This window comes from Bubalus kerabau, chromosome 5, assembly GCF_029407905.1.
Source record: "Bubalus kerabau isolate K-KA32 ecotype Philippines breed swamp buffalo chromosome 5, PCC_UOA_SB_1v2, whole genome shotgun sequence".
Classification (NCBI taxonomy): domain Eukaryota; kingdom Metazoa; phylum Chordata; class Mammalia; order Artiodactyla; family Bovidae; genus Bubalus; species Bubalus kerabau.
Window position 1 is genome coordinate 122,353,377 of NC_073628.1, and position 19,846 is coordinate 122,373,222.

The 19,846-nt window shown below is 40.3% G+C and overlaps 2 protein-coding genes and 1 long non-coding RNA gene across 9 annotated transcripts in view; 1 reads left to right on the top strand and 2 right to left on the bottom strand.

Annotated features, from left to right (window-relative positions):
* Positions 1 to 2,968, bottom strand: part of LOC129653370 (uncharacterized) — a 26,606-nt gene extending 23,638 nt beyond the window's left edge. The window contains exon 1 of one of the 2 annotated variants that reach the window (XR_008715085.1): positions 2,598 to 2,968. This is a non-coding gene — a long non-coding RNA (uncharacterized LOC129653370). The remainder of the gene's footprint in view (positions 1 to 2,597) is intronic. The other variant, XR_008715084.1, reaches the window with a different exon arrangement.
* Positions 1 to 15,092, top strand: part of PRG4 (proteoglycan 4) — a 16,426-nt gene extending 1,334 nt beyond the window's left edge. Inside the window, exons 2-15 of one of the 6 annotated variants that reach the window (XM_055582961.1) lie at positions 1,191 to 1,313; positions 2,890 to 3,009; positions 5,454 to 5,603; positions 6,115 to 6,237; positions 7,578 to 8,122; positions 8,393 to 8,968; positions 9,746 to 9,850; positions 9,926 to 11,036; positions 11,587 to 11,664; positions 12,408 to 12,544; positions 12,816 to 12,972; positions 13,399 to 13,596; positions 14,042 to 14,167; positions 14,891 to 15,092. In XM_055582961.1, the coding sequence (XP_055438936.1) occupies positions 1,191 to 1,313; positions 2,890 to 3,009; positions 5,454 to 5,603; positions 6,115 to 6,237; positions 7,578 to 8,122; positions 8,393 to 8,968; positions 9,746 to 9,850; positions 9,926 to 11,036; positions 11,587 to 11,664; positions 12,408 to 12,544; positions 12,816 to 12,972; positions 13,399 to 13,596; positions 14,042 to 14,167; positions 14,891 to 14,988 (3,647 nt within the window). In that variant the 3' untranslated portion in view covers positions 14,989 to 15,092. Of the gene's footprint in view, positions 1 to 1,190; positions 1,314 to 2,889; positions 3,010 to 5,453; positions 5,604 to 6,114; positions 6,238 to 7,577; positions 9,429 to 9,745; positions 11,037 to 11,586; positions 11,665 to 12,407; positions 12,545 to 12,815; positions 12,973 to 13,398; positions 13,597 to 14,041; positions 14,168 to 14,890 lie in introns of all 6 variants that reach the window. The other 5 variants (XM_055582956.1, XM_055582957.1, XM_055582958.1 and 2 more) reach the window with 5 other exon arrangements.
* The window catches only part of TPR (translocated promoter region, nuclear basket protein), a 64,093-nt gene continuing 59,290 nt past the window's right edge, over positions 15,044 to 19,846 (bottom strand). The window contains exons 50-52 of the mRNA XM_055582954.1: positions 18,402 to 18,520; positions 15,934 to 16,029; positions 15,044 to 15,242 (exon numbers count right to left, since the gene is read on the bottom strand). Of these exons, the coding sequence (XP_055438929.1) occupies positions 15,187 to 15,242; positions 15,934 to 16,029; positions 18,402 to 18,520 (271 nt within the window). The 3' untranslated portion in view covers positions 15,044 to 15,186. The remainder of the gene's footprint in view (positions 15,243 to 15,933; positions 16,030 to 18,401; positions 18,521 to 19,846) is intronic.

Below are 19,846 nucleotides of genomic sequence, written 5' to 3' on the forward strand. Positions count from 1 at the left end.
TATGTATTTATATACATACACTATATATGATATGCATTTTTGTATGCATTGTACACATATGTATGTAAAAAGTTCTGAAAGTTGTCTTAATGTTCACTGTTTTACTTGCATAGTAAGACTTTAATTTTCCTGGATTCATTATTTTGAGATTTTTTCAGTGCTTCAACATCCCTCTGTGGATTCAGAACATCGCACCTGCTAGTCTCTATTCCATGGATGGATTCAGTTGTTACATTTCTGTGGTTATTTCTCAGGGAGGTTTTCATGGTGTTTCCAAATGATTTTAAAAAAATATATATGTAAGAATAATTATGCTTTTATTTTATCTAAAATAATTCTGTTCATGACTTTTATATTCATGCTCAGATGCTTTTCAAGAATTACCTATTTTGTACTCTCTTTAGCAGTGGTTGAAGCCCTCTGACTTCTCCCCACATTCATAGACCCCAGTTATCCCCACCAGCGAAAGGAGCAGGAGTATAGGAACATTCGTGCTGGCATAGCCAGCTTGCTGTAAATGCCTCATCAGGAATGAGAGGCAATGGGATTGGGTGGGGAAAGTTTGGGTTTTGGATTCAGATATATCAGGGTTCAAATTCTAGGTGGGGTGTTTACTTAGGATGACCATACAATTTGTTATACAAATCAGGATATTTCTAAGAGTGAAAGAGATCAATATGAATGATTGATAGGAGTTCACTGAGCTGTAATACATATATGCTGGAACTATTAACTAACTGGGTGCCCTTGAGCAAGTTCCTAAAATTTCTGAGTTTCAGCTTTCTTATCTCTAAAAAAGAGACTACCGAAACTCTCTTGGCAACGTTTCATAGGCGTTAGAGATAACGTATGACTCAGTGACCAGTGCAGAGATGCTCGGGAAATGGCAGCATTAGTAGACTTGTAGCTGCCAGCCCTCCCCCAGGAAGAGCACCCTCTTTGTGCAAAGCCATTGCTCAGCCTGGTTTTCAAAGGTGTATTTATGTTCTCAGTCCAGTAATGACTAAAGAGGCAGGGTCAAGGTCACGTAGGAGGAAGCAAAGGTCGCTGGGACCCATCACAAACCATCATTCCCAGCCTTTTCCAATGGATAAAATTCTCCATCACCAAGAGGCTTAGTCCTTCTCCTTAGACCTCTTCTTTATATAAAGTCATTTGGCCATGTTCATGCTAGTATTGTATGATTTTAGATTTATCAAGCTGTGCAGGGAGATGTGGGGAAGGGTATTCTAGAGATGTCACCTGCAACTGTGATTATAACTGTCAACACTACATGGAGTGCTGCCCTGACTTCAAGAAAGAATGCACTGTGGGTAAGTCCTGAGAGCTGCTGTCTCCTCTGTCAAGCTCATGTCCTGTGAGAGTCCCCTTGCACCCCTTGCCGTGCTGTTGTCAAACTGTTTCACGCCTTTGTGCTGAAGTGCCTTTCTCCCTTCCCTTGTGTAAATGTGTGTGCTGTGCACTGTGCTGCTGTGCCTGAGGATGACGTCAAAGCTGTGACCATAGCGGGAGGGTAAGGGGAACCTGGAAACCTGTCACTTGCACAAGGCTATTGACTACTGCCAAGTATCATCTCTTGTTTTAAATAGAGACTTAATATTGTGACTCAGGAGTCATTAAGTAAACAGTAGTAATTCTTTGCTGTTAACCAGAGAGGTCATTACTTAGTGATGGAGCCCTTCAATAGCTTCATCAAAGAGGTTCATGGAAATAAAATAATTTTGCTTACTGTCTGACTTTTTGATATTAATATGTTTCTAGGTTACCTGAAAAAAGGTACTTTACAGTGTTTAATAATGAGTATTTAATGATGAATTTCAGTTAAAACCAAAGGGTGTAATTTTGAATTATGATATTTCACTTAAACATATTTTGGACCATTTTGTTGTTAATGTGCAAAAATTTCATATTTATGAAAATTATTAAGGTGGCTCAAAGTTATGTCTGCTTTAGAATTTGCATGTGAAGTTGGTAAATATATTGTTGTACAATTTATTTGTTGTGTAAAGTAATTATTTCAAATATGTCTGTGCAAATCACTGTGGCTTTAACCAAGGCTCTTGGGGAAAACAAGCAGACTTCTCTTATATAGTCCATACCAAAGGATTGGGCTGACATCTTTGAGCTCTATACCATGCCAGTTTGCCATAATAAAGGCGCATTCTAAATAATTTTTGAGCCTAACTAGTGACCTATTCGGAGAAGGCAATGGCACCCCTCCAGTACTCTTGCCTGGAAAATCCCATGGATGGAGAAGTCTGGTGGGCTGCAGTCCATGGGGTCGCTAAGAGTCGGACATGACTGAGCGACTTCCCTTTCATTTTTCACTTTCATGCATTGGAGAAGGAAATGGCAACCCACTCCAGTGTTCTTGCCTGGAGAATCCCAGGGACGGCAGAGCCTGGTGGGCTGCCATCTGTGGGGTCGCACAGAGTCGGACACAACTGAAGCGACTTAGTAGCAGCAGCAGCAGTGACCTATTTAAGTCAACTCTTTAGGATATATTGTTATAGAATATGTATGATCAATTAAAAAAATCCATTTGGAAAGTAATGGTGTGAGGAGAGGATGAGGGAATTCATATGAAGGATGCTTACCTCTTTAGACATTTCTCAGTTTTCCATTGTCCATACATGAAATGACTCAGACAGCATTGGGATGTCTCTTGGAGCCTTGAAGGGCAAGAAAATTTTCCCTAAGCCTCCAGATTTCTTTCTTGACTTCAGCTGTCTTCATTTGGGACACCAACCATTTCCCAAATTCCAAAGAAGACTTAGCTATGTACTTTTGAAGCTCTAGTCAGCTATAAGGTGGAAATGGTTAATCAATACAGAGGCATGATGGACTGCACAACCAATAACCCATAATGTTTTGCTTTGCTCTGGGTAGAGCTTTCCTGTAAAGGCCGCTGCTTCGAAACCTTTGCAAGAGGGAGGGAGTGTGACTGCGACTCAGACTGTAAGAAGTATGGCAAGTGCTGTTCCGATTATGGCACTTTTTGTGAAGCAGGTAAGCATCCCATTACCATCAGTGCTTCTCAGAACAGCCAGATCTGTGCACCTACCCTAGCGCCACAGATAATGTCTAACACATGGTCCATCTCAGGTCTTGATTTTACTAACATGTAAGCTCTTGGTTTCACTGCGATGAATTAAAGAAGGAACGCTTCTTCGTATCACTCCCTGGCTCAGCCAGGTTCCAGGAGCACAAGAGTAACAGAGATAGGGGCCGAGTATCCGTGCTTTTCTCTTCCAGGTGTGGTTCAACTGCAGGTTAAATCAACAGTATCCAGCTCAGTTGATGATTTCTTGTCTAATCCCATTGTGCTGACCTCAAAAAGTCAACTGTGCTTTGAGCTATCTGTGCTTTTGCTCTCAGTGTTCTTGAGTGTATATCTGAGGACAGAATATACTTCTCTGAACTAGTAAATTTAGGAGTCAGTTTAAAGCAGTAAATTGATAAGCAAACCAAGAAGTTAAGTGTCTACTGTGTTCCTCTCCCCTCTCTAGTCTCCTCAATAGTCTCTATCTAAATGCCTGTATATGAAGGGGTCAATAAAAAAAGGTAGTTCCATTTTAAAATCCTCTTCTCTGATTATAGGTCCTGAAGGAGTACTCTGAGAGCTTAATAAAACCTTCTAAATTTACCAAAAGAAAAAAGATTTACGAAAATGTATTTAAATAATTGATTCCTTTCTTTTACCAAGTGTTTGCTCTTAAATCCAACTGTTAAAATATCTGTAGAGTAAAAGTGAAAATAAGTACTGCTTGCATAATCTTATCATTTTATTTAAACAAGGTTGCATCTTCTGCTTCTTTCAAACAGTGAAGAAATGGGTGGAAAACTATTAATCAGCATAGTGGAGGAACATTTCTTAACTCTTCAATGTTTTCATTGGAAAGCATTCCAAAAATAATGGAGACAACACCCTTGTAATTAAAATCTCCAAGTGCAGAGTTCCTGCAGCTTTCACATGGACCTATGAGATGACCTTCTTATTCACTCATCACTCTGATAATTGTTTTGGCTGTGAGACAAAAAATTTAAGAATTTATTTTGGGCAGAGGATGGATCGGGAGGGAAGATGATTAGAAAATGATCAATCATTGAAAGAACCATATTAATAAAGGCAATAGTTTATGCTACCAAGTGGCGGGTCAGATTACTTGAGGTGCATGTAAAACTCAATGAAAAAAAAGTTGATGAAGGTAGTGCTTCATTCACAGAATTCACAGAGATGGTCAGGGTCTAAATGAAAATAGAGGCATAAATTAGAGCTTCAGCATTTTCTTAAAAAACAAACAAACAAACAACAAAAACACCCGAACTATCTTGCAACTCACCATTTAGTCATTTTAAGATTGCTATAGATACTGCTTATAGGCATCTATATGTCTCAAAGTCCTAACAGTTCAAGAACTGAAGCAGTCAAGCGCCTCTGAATGTGGATGAGAAAACAGTCCAAGAGGTTACATAGTTTGCTCAAGATCATTAGAATGTGAAAAAACTTTTTCTCAAGTTGTGGTACCTGGCATTTTTGTGGGATGGGAGGAGAAAGCGGGAACATTATGGTGGTCAGTTCATGGAAATTACAAAAACAGAGTTTGGAGAAGTTCAGTAAGAGTAGCAGGATTCATCACCACACTCCTCCACCCAGGGGGCTTCCTCTCTCCCTGTTCTCTGCTTTTTCTTCTGGTTCCTAATGATCAAAACATGTTCCATGTCTTCTCTTCTAGGCATGAGAAGGGGCAAAGAGTAGGGGCAATAAAAGGTTAAAAAGATACATGCCAAACCATTAAGCTATTTTATATTGGAGAAGGGCAATGCATTTTGAGGAAAGTATAACATGAAAGTGTGAAATTCTTCCAGGGGTAAATATTAATATAGAACTTTTGTAATTAAAAAAAGAAAAATATAAATTGGTAGCATTTGATTTAAATGAATATGACAACAGGAAAATATAATTATTATATTTTTCTTCTTGAGAGCGTATCTGTCAACCACATGCAGGGATTATTTTTATATCACAGAAGGCTGGCATAAAGGATGCAGCGCATAGAGTTAAGCATTTTTTAGGCAGGCAAACACCTCTGGAAATCATCTAGGAAAAAACATGTCAGTTTGCAGGCAGGGTGATTCAAGAGGGCTTGCCCATTTGCTCAAGGTCAACAGCAGAGCCTTGCAGGTCTAGGACTGGAATTCAGGTCTTCTGACTCCTGAGCCTTTGCTCCAAGTCATAACTTACAGTGATTTGAGAATCAATTTTTTTTTTAATAGCAATGCATTCTCAGAATTCATTAGTTTGGAGTAGTTAGTGCTGGGCTGAGAGCTTGCCTGCACTGGTTTTCACCAGCATCTACTCTTGAAGCCAGATGGCATCTGTGCCTTTCACAGTTAGGAGTTGCTGATGAATATGAACAAGATGTTAACCGACCTGTCTTGCTTGGCCTCAGTGCATAACCCCACAACACCACCTCCTCCCAAGACTGCACCTCCACCTACAGGAGCATCTCAGACCACCAAATCAACAACCAAACGTTCACCCAAATCACCAAACAAGAAGAAGACTAAGAAAGTTATAGAATCAGAGGAAATAACAGAAGGTAGGAAGATGACAGACGTAACAAAAGGTTGTTTCTAAGATGAAACAACCTGTAGCTGGACTACTTCTATGAACTCTTCATAGAATAAGGTGATCTTCTGAGTCATTCAAGGCTCATCACACTTTTTGTTTAAGTCAAAGTTCAAGCCAAAGTTATTTTTCTTATTTACCAAACTGCACAGGACTAGATTAAAATAATCAGAAGAAACAAGACTTACTGTTTTAAAAAAAGAGTCCATGATTTTCTTTGTATAACGATTTGATTCGGTGGGATATAAGAAAGTTAGTGAAAGTTATATATTGAATAGTTATACTCTAGTATCTGTGACAAGATCAGGTGCCTTGCTTTTAACTGACATTTATAAGAGCAGTTGCTCATTTTACTGATAAAACAAAAGCAGAATATGATATTTGTAGATCGATAAACAGCATTTTTTGTTGTATTTGGACTGGCAGTTCTTTTTTGCTTTAAATCACAGTTGGTGTGATCAACTTTTTTATTTGATTTATAGAACATTCTGTTTCTGAAAATCAAGAGTCTTCCTCCTCCTCTTCCTCTTCCTCTTCAACTATTCGGAAAATCAAGTCTTCCAAAAATTCAGCTGCTAATAGAGAATTAAAGAAGAAACCCAAAGGTTTGAGCATTGATAAAGATCAATGACTATATCAATGCCATGTGAACAATAATTATCTAAAAGTAACGTGTGTGGGAGAATGATTTGAGGACATTTCAATATTGAGGGGGGTGTAACTTCATAAATATTAAAAGATATTCATGAAAATTTCTTATAGGAAATTAGAGCCAAGCAGCTAAGACACCACTCTGTAAAGCCAAAGAAGACGAGAACAGCAACTGTAGAACCATAGGATGGCATCAGAGATGATTACTAATGGTTTTCTATTTCAGTTCCCCTCTACCTGATGGCATTTCTCTATCTTGCGGTTTCATTTCTCCTTCCCTATAAAGAACATTTATATTCTTCCTTAAGTATTTTGAAACTTTAATCCATTAAATTCTCATATATTCCTGAAAGGCAATATTATTCTTATTCACATTTTATGGATCTTCTTTATTATTCTTCTAATTATGTCATATCTGATTTTTCTGTAGTAAAGGACATACTACAGAATTGGCGATTACCTCCTAAAGAGAAATTTTGTTTGTTCTGCTTTTTAAAAATTATTTCCTGAATTTCTAAAATATATTCTCATCCTCCAGGAAATGGCAGATTTTGGATACTGGAGTTTTGAAGAATTCTATTTCCTGGGTGGTTATTTCCCCTGAAGCCTTCTTTCTAGCTGAATAGCAAGATATTTCCTCTCTGAGCATTAATAGAATTGTCTGATAAGCAGAACTCATCTAAGTGATGTGCCTCTTGGGCTCTGTGGTTCACCTGTGGGGTGGCTGCTATGGGAAGTCCTATTAAATAGGGTCCTTTTCCTGCCATGGTATCCTAATCTCCCTCTCTGAATCCTCTGAGACTGCTGAGTTTAGACAGACAGAGAAAAGAAGGAAGTTCAAAGCCATGTGCATGGAAGCAGGGCCAAGCTGGAAGCTTGGGGGTGACTGGAACAGATTCCTCGGATGCAGTTATAGAGGTTTCTGAGGCAATTGGTTCAGTGGGTCTACTGGAACTAGGTTTCTAGTAAAGGGGCAATGAGCAATAAGGAATAAGAAGAGCTAAGAAAGGGAGGGCAAAGAACATTGCTATGAGAGTTGAATTAGTGTTATTGATCATATTAACAATTTCCAAGTTGCCACTTGCTTCCATGTATTAATTGTAGTGAGTTTTATATTTTTCATCTCTTATCTCACTCATTCCCTAAAATAGTCCAGTAAAATAGTATTTACCATTTTACAGTAAATCAATAGACATGTTAGAGATTAGCAATTTGCCTAGACACACACAGCCAGTCAATGATAAGGAGGGCATCTTTATGTCACAAAAATAAAAAGGTATTTTTTTTTCTCTAGTAAAAGATAAGAAGAAAAGAACTCCTAAAAATAAACCTACCCCAGAACCACCAGTTATAGATGAAGATGGAAGTGGACCGGATAATGATTTCAAGCTCACCCCAACTCCTAACATTCCCACCACACAACGTAATAAAGTTACCACAACTCCCAAGGCTACAACAGTAAAACCAACACTTCCTAAGCCCAGTCTGCCACCTAATTCTGATACAACTAAAGAGATACCTTCGACAGTCAACAGAGAGACAACAGTTGAAACTAAAGAGACTTCTACAACAAATAAACAGACTTCCACTAGCGCAAAAGACAAGACAACTTCAGCTAAAGAGACACGAACTGCAGAGAATACATCTACTAAAGGTCTTGCACCAACACCTGAAGTTCCTGCTACATCTACACCCAAAGCTGAAACTATAACCAGATCCCCTACACCCACCACCCCCAAGAAGCCTACTACCACCACCAAGGAGCCTGCTCCCACCACCCCCAAGGAGCCTGCACCCACCACCCCCAAGGAGCCTGCACCCACCACCCCCAAGGAGCCTGCTCTCACCACCACCCCCAAGGAGCCTGCTCTCACCACCCCCAAGGAGCCTGCTCCCACCACCCCCAAGGAGCCTGCTCCCACCACCCCAAAGGAGCCTGCACCCACCACCCCCAAGGAGCCTGCTCTCACCACCACCACCAAGGAGCCTGCTCCCACCACTCCCAAGGAGCCTGCACCCACCACCCCCAAGGAGCCTGCTCTCACCACCACCACCAAGAAGCCTGCTCCCACCACCCCCAAGGAGCCTGCACCCACCACCCCCAAGGAGCCTGCACCCACCACCCCCAAGGAGCCTGCACCCACCACCAAGGAGCCTGCACCCACCACTCACAAGGAGCCTGCTCCCACCACCAAGGAGCCTGCACCCACCCCCAAGGAGCCTGCACCCACCACCCCCAAGGAGCCTGCACCCACCACCCCCAAGGAGCCTGCACCCACCACCCCCAAGGAGCCTGCACCCACCACCCCCAAGGAGCCTGCACCCACCACCCCCAAGGAGCCTGCACCCACCACCCCCAAGGAGCCTGCATCCACCACCCCCAAGGAGCCTGCTCCCACCACCAAGGAGCCTGCACCCACCACCAAGGAGCCTGAACCCACCACCCCCAAGGAGCCTGCACCCACCACCCCCAAGGAGCCTGCACCCACCACCCCCAAGGAGCCTGCACCCACCACCAAGGAGCCTGCACCCACCACTCACAAGGAGCCTGCTCCCACCACCAAGGAGCCTGCACCCACCACCAAGGAGTCTGAACCCACCACCCCCAAGGAGCCTGCACCCACCACCCCCAAGGAGCCTGCACCCACCACCCCCAAGGAGCCTGCACCCACCACCAGGGAGCCTGCACCCACCACCCCCAAAGAGCCTGCACCCACCACCCCCAAGGAGCCTGCACCCACCACCCCCAAGGAGCCTGCTCCCACCACCAAGGAGCCTGCACCCACCACCAAGGAGCCTGAACCCACCACCCCCAAGGAGCCTGCTCCCACCATCCCCAAGGAGCCTGAACCCACCACCCCCAAGGAGCCTGCTCCCACCACCAAGGAGCCTGCACCCACCACCCCCAAAGAGCCTGCACCCACCACCCCCAAGGAGCCTGCTCCCACCACCCCCAAGGAGCCTGAACCCACCACCCCCAAGGAGCCTGCTCCCACCACCCCCAAGGAGCCTGCACCCACTACCACCACCAAGGAGCCTGCACCCACTACCACCACCAAGGAGCCTGAACCCACCACCCCCAAGGAGTCTGAACCCACCACCCCCAAGGAGCCTGCTCCCACCACCACCCCCAAGGAGCCTGCTCCCACCACCACCCCCAAGGAGCCTGCTCCCACCACCACCCCCAAGGAGCCTGCACCCACCACCACCACCAAGGAGCCTGCACCCACCACCACCACCAAGGAGCCTGCACCCACCACCACCACCAAGGAGCCTGCACCCACCACCACCACCAAGGAGCCTGCACCCACCACCACCACCAAGGAGCCTGCACCCACCACCACCACCAAGGAGCCTGCACCCACCACCACCACCAAGGAGCCTGCACCCACCACCACCACCAAGGAGCCTGCACCCACCACCACCACCAAGGAGCCTGCACCCACCACCACCACCAAGGAGCCTGCACCCACTACCACCACCAAGGAACCTGCACCCACCACCCCCAAAGAGCCTGCTCCCACCAGCCCCAAGGAGCCTGCACCCACCACCACCACAAAGGAGCCTGCACCCACCACCACCACCAAGGAGCCTGCACCCACTACCACCACCAAGGAACCTGCACCCACCACCCCCAAAGAGCCTGCTCCCACCAGCCCCAAGGAGCCTGCTCCCACCAGCCCCAAGGAGCCTGCACCCACTACCACCACCAAGGAGCCTGCTCCTACTACCACCCCCAAGGAGCCTGTGCCCACCACCTCCAAGGAGTCTGCGCCCATCACCCCCAAGAAGCCTGCTCCCGCTGATCCCAAGGAGCCAGCTCCTGCTGAACCCAAGGAGCCCACTCCAAAATCTCCTGAGACACTTGCTCCAAGTTCTCCTGATATACCTGCTCCAACCACCTCAGAGGCCTCCACTTCAACTACCACCGTGGAGCCTCCCACTACTCTGAAGAGCCCTGCTGAATCAACTCCTCAACCTCCTATAGAACCCACACCAAAGGCTCTTGAAAACAGTCCCAAGGAACCTGCAGTACCCACAATCAAGGCTCCTAAAGTGAACAAACCTGAAATGACTACAACAGTTAAAGACAAGTCCACAGAAAAAGACATACATTCTACACCTGCAATTACAACAGCTGTAGCTAAGATTATAACAGAGGCAGCAACTAAAACAGAAAAGACTACTGAATCGAAAATACCAAGTACAACCACAGATGTAACATCTACCACAACCAAAGATACCACGTCATCCAAAATTACTCCTAAAGCAACTCTTGCACCTAAAGTAATGACTTCAACAAAGAAGACGACCGAAAAGACTAAGAACAAACCTGAAAAAACCACAGCTGTACCAAAAGGCAGAGCTACTAATTCTCAAGTGACAACTCCTAAAGTGCAGAAACCAACCAAAGCACCCAAAAAGCCCACTTCGACCAAAAAGCCAAGAACACCTAGAGTGAGAAAACCAAAGACTACGCCAACTCCCCCAAAGACAACGACATCAGTAATGCCTGAACCGACTCCCACCTCTTTACCAGAAGCCATGCTCCAAACCACCACCAGGCCTACCCCAACCCCCAACTCAGAAATAATTAAGGTAAACCCAGAGAATGAGGATGGAGATGCTGCTGAAGGAGAAAAACCTCACATGATTTTCAGGCCCCCTGTGCTAACTCCTATAGTGATTCCAGGCACTGAAATCATAGTGAGAGGACCCAGTCAAGGCTTCGGCATCAACCCCATGTTTTCAGGTAATACCAATCAGTTACTTTCATGTTTAAAATTGGCAATGTTAAATCTTTCTGAACCAGATGCCCTGATTTAGTATTAGTCTACTGATATATATTTAGAACCCTGAACTTGTGAAATTTTACATCTTCTCTACAGGTAAGCAGAGGGGTAATCAGTTTATTTGGTATTTGGAAAATCAAATAATAACTTAGGGTTACAAGAATCTGCAATATTTTTTGCCAAGCCAATTCCACAGGGCAATCAGAACTAAGAAACAGAATTTCACATTGAGACTGAACATCCAATACCTGTCAAATTTACATGAAGATCAGGTACCCTGACCCATTCCAATTCATATGTTTATATACTTTTTGGAGTAATATCACCTTTAAGTAAAACTATGAACATATCACTTTTTTTAACCTCTGAAATACATGTACCTCAAACATATACTCTTCAAGAGCTTAGGAAAGGGTGAACAGAGGAAACAGAACCTAATGGGAAGATTTGAAAAGAGCGGAACCCTCTTCTCATTTTTATGTTGGCTTAATTTGTGTTAATTTGTTTCAGATGAAGCTAATCTATGCAACGGTAGGCCAGTAGATGGACTGACTACTTTGCGTAATGGGACATTAGTTGCATTTCGAGGTGAGTTTTGTACACATTTCTTTTTCTGCTCCTTGTTTTGTCCTTGGTATTCTTGAGAACGAGTCATGGGAGAGTACAAATTTGAATTGAGCTTCCTGGAGGGAAACCTGACTGATAAACTTACCTCACATAATTATTATAAGGACTTGAGGGTAAATACTAAAGTATTGGATTAAAAAAGTTAGACATAGTGAAAGTATGTTAGTTGCTCAGTTGTGTTTGACTCTTTGCAACCCCATGGACTGTAGCCCACCAGGCTCCTCTGTCCATGGGATTTTCCAGGCAAGAGTACTGGAGTGGGTTGCCATTCCCTTCTCCAGGGGATCTTCCTGACCCAGGGATCAAACCTGGGTCTCTGACATTGCAGACAGATTGCTGACCATCTAAGCCACTAGGGAATAAAGTAACAAACACTATAACCACTTAATTCTAACAGATCAATAAATTGAGAGATTAAATGACTTTCTGTAAATCAAAGCTAGAAGGCCCTTTCTAGAGAAACTGGGAAACTAAAAATTTTGTCATGCTAAATTTCAGACTTGAGAAACATCTATTCTCAGAAATGTTCAAATACTGTCGCCTGCATTTGGTACTCACAATTCTGACTAACCATCACAGAATGCTTGTCAACACATTCCATCTGTTTATGATAAACTATTTTTAAAAGATTTGATTTTGATTTCTTCTGGGGTAGGTTTCAGTCTTCATTCAGCTTGTAGGCTGATCATCACTTTCAATTTTAGGTCATTATTTCTGGATGCTGACTCCATTCAGTCCACCACCTCCACCTCGGAGAATTACTGAAGTTTGGGGCATTCCCTCCCCCATTGATACTGTTTTTACTAGATGCAACTGTGAAGGAAAAACTTTCTTCTTTAAGGTAAGAAAAATATCTTTGTGTGAGAGAAATCAGCAGTTACTTTTTATTATGAAAACATAAATCAGTTTAACTTCCATTTCAAAAGGTCTCCATACTTAAACAAACTACCATTAAAATTTGATAAAAAGTTAATTTGTAACCCTGTCAAATTATTCACTAAGGTAAAACTCTCCCAATGCTTAAATCCAATAATGAGTTTCTAATCTTCCCCTACTCGCTTTATAACCTTTTTAAAAAGCTGTTCACATCCTTTCCTCTTTTTAATTATCAGGGTTCTCAGTACTGGCGTTTCACCAATGATATAAAAGATGCAGGATATCCCAAACTAATTTCCAAAGGATTTGGAGGACTAAATGGAAAAATAGTGGCAGCTCTCTCAATAGCTCAATACAAGAACAGACCTGAATCTGTGTATTTTTTCAAGAGAGGTATGTGTTACATAATTAACAAAATTAAAAAACTCTTAAGGAGAGATCTGACAGGAAAATTTCATTCAATATTTTCATTTATTACAGGGATTACTGTCAGCAAGTATCTTTAATGTCTAAAATAAAATATTTTCAATTAAAAATAAATTAAGGGCAGTAAGAAGTATTTTGCTTTCTTGACATTCAAATCACAATTCCATGAGTTTTTAGGACATTTACATAAAGAATGTTATTTATTTTCAAACAAAGCTAAATATATAACTATGCAGTGTGTTGGCTTTATGACTAATAACCATTATTAATGTCTGGACCATACTGTATAAAAAACATCCATTGTTTCCTCTACCTTGTAAAAAGCTCTTTTCCACCTCTTTTGGGCATTTAAATTAATTTTCATACTATATGTGATTTTCTAATTCATCATAGGTGGCAGCGTTCAGCAATACACTTACAAACAGGAACCCACCCAAAAGTGTACTGGAAGAAGGCCTGCTATAAACTATTCTGTGTATGGAGAAACAGCACAGGTTAGGCGACGTCGATTTGAACGTGCTATAGGACCTTCTCAAGTACACACCATCAGGATTCACTACACACCCGTCAGAGTCCCTTATCAAGACAAAGGTAGTATTTTTTACTGTGTTAATTCTTACACATGAAGTAGATGTAATATAGCATCGATTATTAAATATAAATCCTGACCAAATAACCCTAATACTTTAAGCTTATTAATGTAAAACATCAATTTGCCTCAATGAATGACCAAAGATCAATACCGTATTTTTCTTTGTGGATAAGAAAGACAATTTATTCACGCTTATTAATTATAATAAATACCATTAACTAAGAACATTAAGCTCAAATCTATAACCCTCAAAATAGTCCTAAAATGTAGATATTTGTATCATATGAGAGCCAGCAAAAGTTGAGGCATCGAAGTTAACTCACCCAAGGTAACAGAGCTACTCCCAAACTAAGGTTAAAACCCGTGTCTGTCTGACTCAACAACTGCTCTTTCCAATATAGTACATTGCCGTTCAATCTAATACATTTAAAATGTCATCTACAGGTTTCCTCCATAATGAAGTTAAAGTGAGTACACTGTGGAGAGGACTTCCAAATGTGGTTACTTCAGCAATATCACTGCCCAACATCAGAAAACCCGATGGCTATGATTACTATGCCCTTTCTAAAGGTAAGTTATTATCTCTGAAACATGAATAAAATCAAAGCAAAACCAAGTGCTCAATGGTGACTAAAGGGGAGAAGTTAAATTCTATCACTTACTCTAATTATTCTGAAGAGAAAGCTTAGATTATTGATTTTCAATTAAACTGAATGGATTACAATTCATTTCTGCCCTATCCTTCATGAGATTAAAGCCTAGTATAATAAAACATCCACTAAACTGAGTTAAAACTGCTAATGAAAATAGTATTTCACTTTTATTATCAGTGGCATTTAATAGAGACCTTACTTACTATAAAGTTATATTGATTTATATAATTACACAGTCTGTAAGATGAGAAAGTTCCTGAGAAACTAATTTTATTAATTATATTACCTGGGGTATTTTTCTTTGAAAAAGTCATGAAAATGTAAGCTATTCTGCCTATATAAATGACATCAGTATGTATTTTTTTAAAGAATAAAATTCAAACGAATTATCATTTTTTAAACTAACTTGGTTTTCTCAAATTCTTACACTGAAAAAGCAGAATTAAATATAATTTTAATCAAAGATGGTGAAAGGTCAGTCTGCCTAGGCAGCTGGTTTTCTTTTTGTCAGAAAGCTGAAATTAATATATTTCTTATATTAAAATGATAAATACTCTCTTTCAGCATAATAATAAATAGAAACTACTTTTAAGTGTTTTATTTTCTTTTTAATTGAAAAAGTGATCCTTCCTCTTTTTAGATCAATACTATAACATCGACGTGCCAAGTAGGACAGCAAGAGCCATTACTACTCGTTCTGGGCAGACCTTATCCAATACCTGGTACAACTGTCCTTAGACTGATGGGCGAAGGAAGAACCAACTAATTAAAATGAAGAGACGAATGATAAATGTTGACACTGAAATACATTTTATTAATAAAGAACGTTGAGATAAGCACACCAACTTAAATACAAAAATGTTTTTAAACTCGACAGTCATTACACTAAAACAGATCTGACAATCTTATTCACAGTTATTATAGTTTACAGAACATTTAATTAATATTTCCTCTATTTATTCCTCCTCTCCCTCCCATTGCATGGCTCACACCTATAAGAGAAAAAAAGAATAAAACTGAATGCATCCTTCAAAAAGTTAGCTCAAACTAGAGTATTTTAAGAAGTTAGCTTAAAACTAGAGTACTCACTTACCCTAATTCATTTTAACAATTTTCAAGATCAAGTGTCTAAGCATATAGACACAAAACTGTGTTAGGTATTTTACATCTTCAATGGAAATCATTACAATTAATGTTTTATAACATGAATGCAATCTCTAATAGTTAAACTAGAAAACAAAGATATTAAAATTTTACATTTTTCTTTACATTTTTTACTTTTCTTTTCTTTTGTGACCAGCTAAACAAGTCACAAATCCTTATTCTTCTGTATAAAAGGTATAACAACAAAAGGCAGAGATGTAACAAGTGATTACATAGCACTATAACATTTTAGCTTTTCCAGATATTACCCTGAATTCAAGGAAGAAATGAGTAAAAAGAAAATATAAGCACATATTCATCATACATCTAAGGTACACAAACCTGTCTACAAGAAGCTTATAGATTAGTAAACATCACAAGCTCAACATGTAATTATTTAATCAATCCCTGGAGTATTTTAAAGAACAAACAAAAAAAGTCAAATAAATACACACTGGAAGCTTAAGGATTAAAAAACTCATTCCATTTAATACTACTGCATATCCTACCTATCACATGATCGGTATATTAGAAATTTACCTCTCTGTCTGTTAAACTGGCGACCACGGACACCTTGTCTCAATGTTGTCTGAAGTCTTACTCGTCTGAAAGGCTTCGGCTGACTACTGCTAGTATCTAAGAAAAGCATTAATATACAGGAAAGCAAGTTAATAAACAAGAAAGCAGTTAAAATGACAAAAACAAGAAAGCAGTTAAAATGACAAGTGAATGCATGGATAGAATGCAGAGGTGCCCATTGCTTTCTATATTTAAATAGTTTGTTTTTTAACAAGGGACATTTAACAAACAAAAAGGTAAAAAGTTAAAAAAATTAAAAAAAAAATTGTTTTTGACTTTTTGATTCATTTCACCCAACTCTTATGATTTAATAATAAATATTTACTTGGCTCCTATCCACGTATCAGACACTGAGAAAAAGGCTGGGGAATACAATGCGAAAACAAACTACCAATATCCTTCAGGAAACAACAGACCATTGCAATATACCACCAGTCATATCTGACTCCTCCCTTTTCCAGACATCCCCAATCCAAGCATTAGCAAATCCTGTAAGCTCTAATTTTAATCTATATCCTGAATCTGACTCCTCACAATCTTGATTCCACTGTCCTGTCTAAAACATCATCATCTTTACCTTCCATTACTGCAATATTCTCCAAACTTTCTCTTTGTTGCTGCCCATTACTCACTTTCAGTCTCTTCTCTACACAGCAGCCAAACTGATACTAAGTTCAGTCAGATCATGTCACCACACTGTCTGAAGCCCTCCAAAAGCCTGCTATATCCACAAAAGCCGGAGAAATGACAATGGGCTACAAGATCTATCCTCCCCCGTCCCATTATCTCCTGCTATTCTCTCTGTCCAGATTATGTTTCAGCCACACAGGCCTCTTTGCTGACCCTAAACATATCACACTGTTGCCTTATGGACTCTGCATCTACTCTTTTTCTCATCCTGGAAAGCTGCACAGCTTTGCTCCCTTACCTTCAGGTTTTTCCTTAAATATCACTTTCTTTAGTAACGCTTCTGTAAAACTGCCTTGCACTTGGTAGACACTTAAATATTTGCTGAACACATGGATGACTGCTCAGATGGGGAGGATTAGTCAACACCCTCATTTCATATTATACTGTAAAAGGGAACAAGAACTTGTATTTTCTTATGCAAGCTCTTGTAAGATATAACTGGTACCCTCCTGTGGAGAAAAGACAATTCTCATGGGACATCAGAATATGACTGGGGGCATAGAACTTCAATTATTATATTATTCATAATGCTACCATATTGATAATAATTATGACAGATACAATTTGAGCCTTAATGTGTGCAAAGCACTGAGTTATATAGTTTACATATATTATTTCTAATCCTGATTGCAAGATGAGTTATGAATGTCCATATTTCACAATGAAGTGAGCCGAGATTTAAAGTTACTAGCTGTTAAAAGACAGATACAGAATCTGAATCTGGGCATATTAGGTAACGGGTTAATGTGTCACAGAAAAGCAGCAGAAAGGGAGAAGAGGTCTTGAGACAGCCAAGTGCCATGACTGAAAAAAGTAGTAACTGAGTAGGTCTTCCATAAAACCTGAATGTTCCATGACAGAGTTTGAAGATTACTGCTATAAACAATTTAAAATGAAATAATTAAGAGTGGGTGACTGAAGATATATTTCTTTAAAAATAAAAGAAATTCCCTAGCTAAAAACTCTGAGATAAATAAGCTATCTCAGTGTACGATTTAAGAGTGGAGTCTCCAGTCAAACTTCTTGAGTTTGCATCCCGGCTTGGCCATTACTGTGTGACTTTGAAGGAAATTATTCAACCTTTTTGTGACTCAGTTCCCATTTCTATGAAATGGAGATATGTGCTTACCATGCTGGGTGAATTAAATGAATAAATACAGATAAAGAATGAAATACAGTAAAGAATTAAATGAATAAATACAGGTAAAGGGCTTAGAATACTGTCTGATACAAAGTAAGTGCTCAATAAATATTAATTATTTTTTAAAAGGAACTGCAGAAATAATTTTTAAGAAAGATCCATAGCCCTTTCCAAAGTTAACTTCAAAAATGTGAAAAACCAAACTATAAAACTATTTACATTAGTAAATTTCAATTTCTTTTTAAGCAACAGGCCTCCCAACCCTCAACTCTACATACCAAATCTCATGTAGAACTTATCAGTTAGAAGAAATAAAAAAGGAATTGCTCTGGTTTAAATATAGGCAAGAGGCCTGGAGACTACTCTTTAGCGTCCCTCCCAATAATCCATCCCTCCAGCCCCTATGGCACCTTTGACACAACCAATTCCCTTTAATACAAATTAAAAGTTCTTTTTAATAAAGTAAAAATTTCCTTTCAAATGAAGCATTTTAAAAGTCAAGGAAAAAAGAATTATCAATTGTTACTAACAGAACAGTGTCTTTTGCAAACAAGATTGATGTGTAAAAGCTGTGTTGTAGTCTGGAGCAGGGACTTACCTACAGAAGAACTGGAAGGAGGGTCCTGGCTGGTGGAAGGAAGATCTGACTCATCAGAGGCCTGAACAGGCTCTTCTTCCTGCTGGCTATCAATTTCGAGGCCTGCTTCTGAACTAATACTAAGAAAGGAAAACAAAAATTAATTAGAAAATGCAAAACTGATCCTAGCATGTATCCTAAATTGTTCCCAAACTTTTCTTTGATATAGTCTACCATTTAAACAACCCAGAGGTCCCCTCCAACTCAAAATTTCAGACTCGAACAATAGTAACCATATATTTAAAAGGCAAGGGAAAAGAGAGCTCAAGTTCCTTTTCCCTCACTTCTTTTCTCACTAGGACATATTCCAATTTTATTTTTTCTTCTTTTTTGCTGTTTTTTTTTTTTTCTTTTTAACAAAAGATGTTCAGTTCCAACTTTTAATAATATACCACTGTTTCACCATGGGCTCTAGCCCAGATGAGGCTAGGGTAGGTGAATTCCTGGCTCAAAGCTATAAGTTCATCTCTCTCTCCCATTCAAGAAAGCACATCAGAAAACAAGTGAGGAAGATTAAGAGTATAAGCATAACTTATATGTGCTCCTGTTTTTATCATCTGCAAACTTCAGTACATATAACCATGTACCTGAAAGATCAAGGCTGTACATTGTCACCCTACTTATTTAACTTATATGCAGATTACATCATGCGAAATGCCAGGCTGGATGAAGCACAAGCTGGAATCAAGATTGCCAGGAGAAATATCAATAACCTCAGATATGCTGATGACACCACCCTTAGGGCTGCAAGTGAAGAACTAAAGAGCCTCTTGGTGAAAGTGAAAGAGGAGAGTGAAAAAGTTGCCTTAAAACTCAACATTCAAAAAAGGAAGATCATGGCATCCGGTCCCATCACTTTACGGCAAATAGATGGTGAAACAAGGGAAACAGTGACAGACTATTTTCTTGGGCTCCAAAAATCACTGCACATGGTGACTGCAGCCATAAAATTAAAAGATGCTTGCTCCTTGGAAGAAAAGCTATGATCAACCTATACAGCATATTAAAAAGCAGAGACATTACTTTGCCAACAAAGGTCTGTCTAGTCAAAGCTATGATTTTTCCAGTAGTCGTGTATGGATGTGAGAGTTGGAAAGCTGAGCGCTGAAGAATAGATACTTTTGAACTGTGGTGTTGGAGAAGACTTTTGAGAGTACCCTGGACAGTAAGGAGATCAAACCAGTCAATCCTAAAGGAAATCAGTCCTGAATATTCATTGGAAGGACTGATGCTGAAACAAAATCCAATACTTAGGCCACCTGATGCAAAGAACGACTCACTGGAAAAGACCCTGATGCTGGGAAGACTGAAGGCAGGAGGTGAAGAGGACCACAAAAGATAAGATGGTTGGATGGCATCACTGACTCAATGGACATGAATTTGAGCAAGCTCCGGGAATTGGTGAC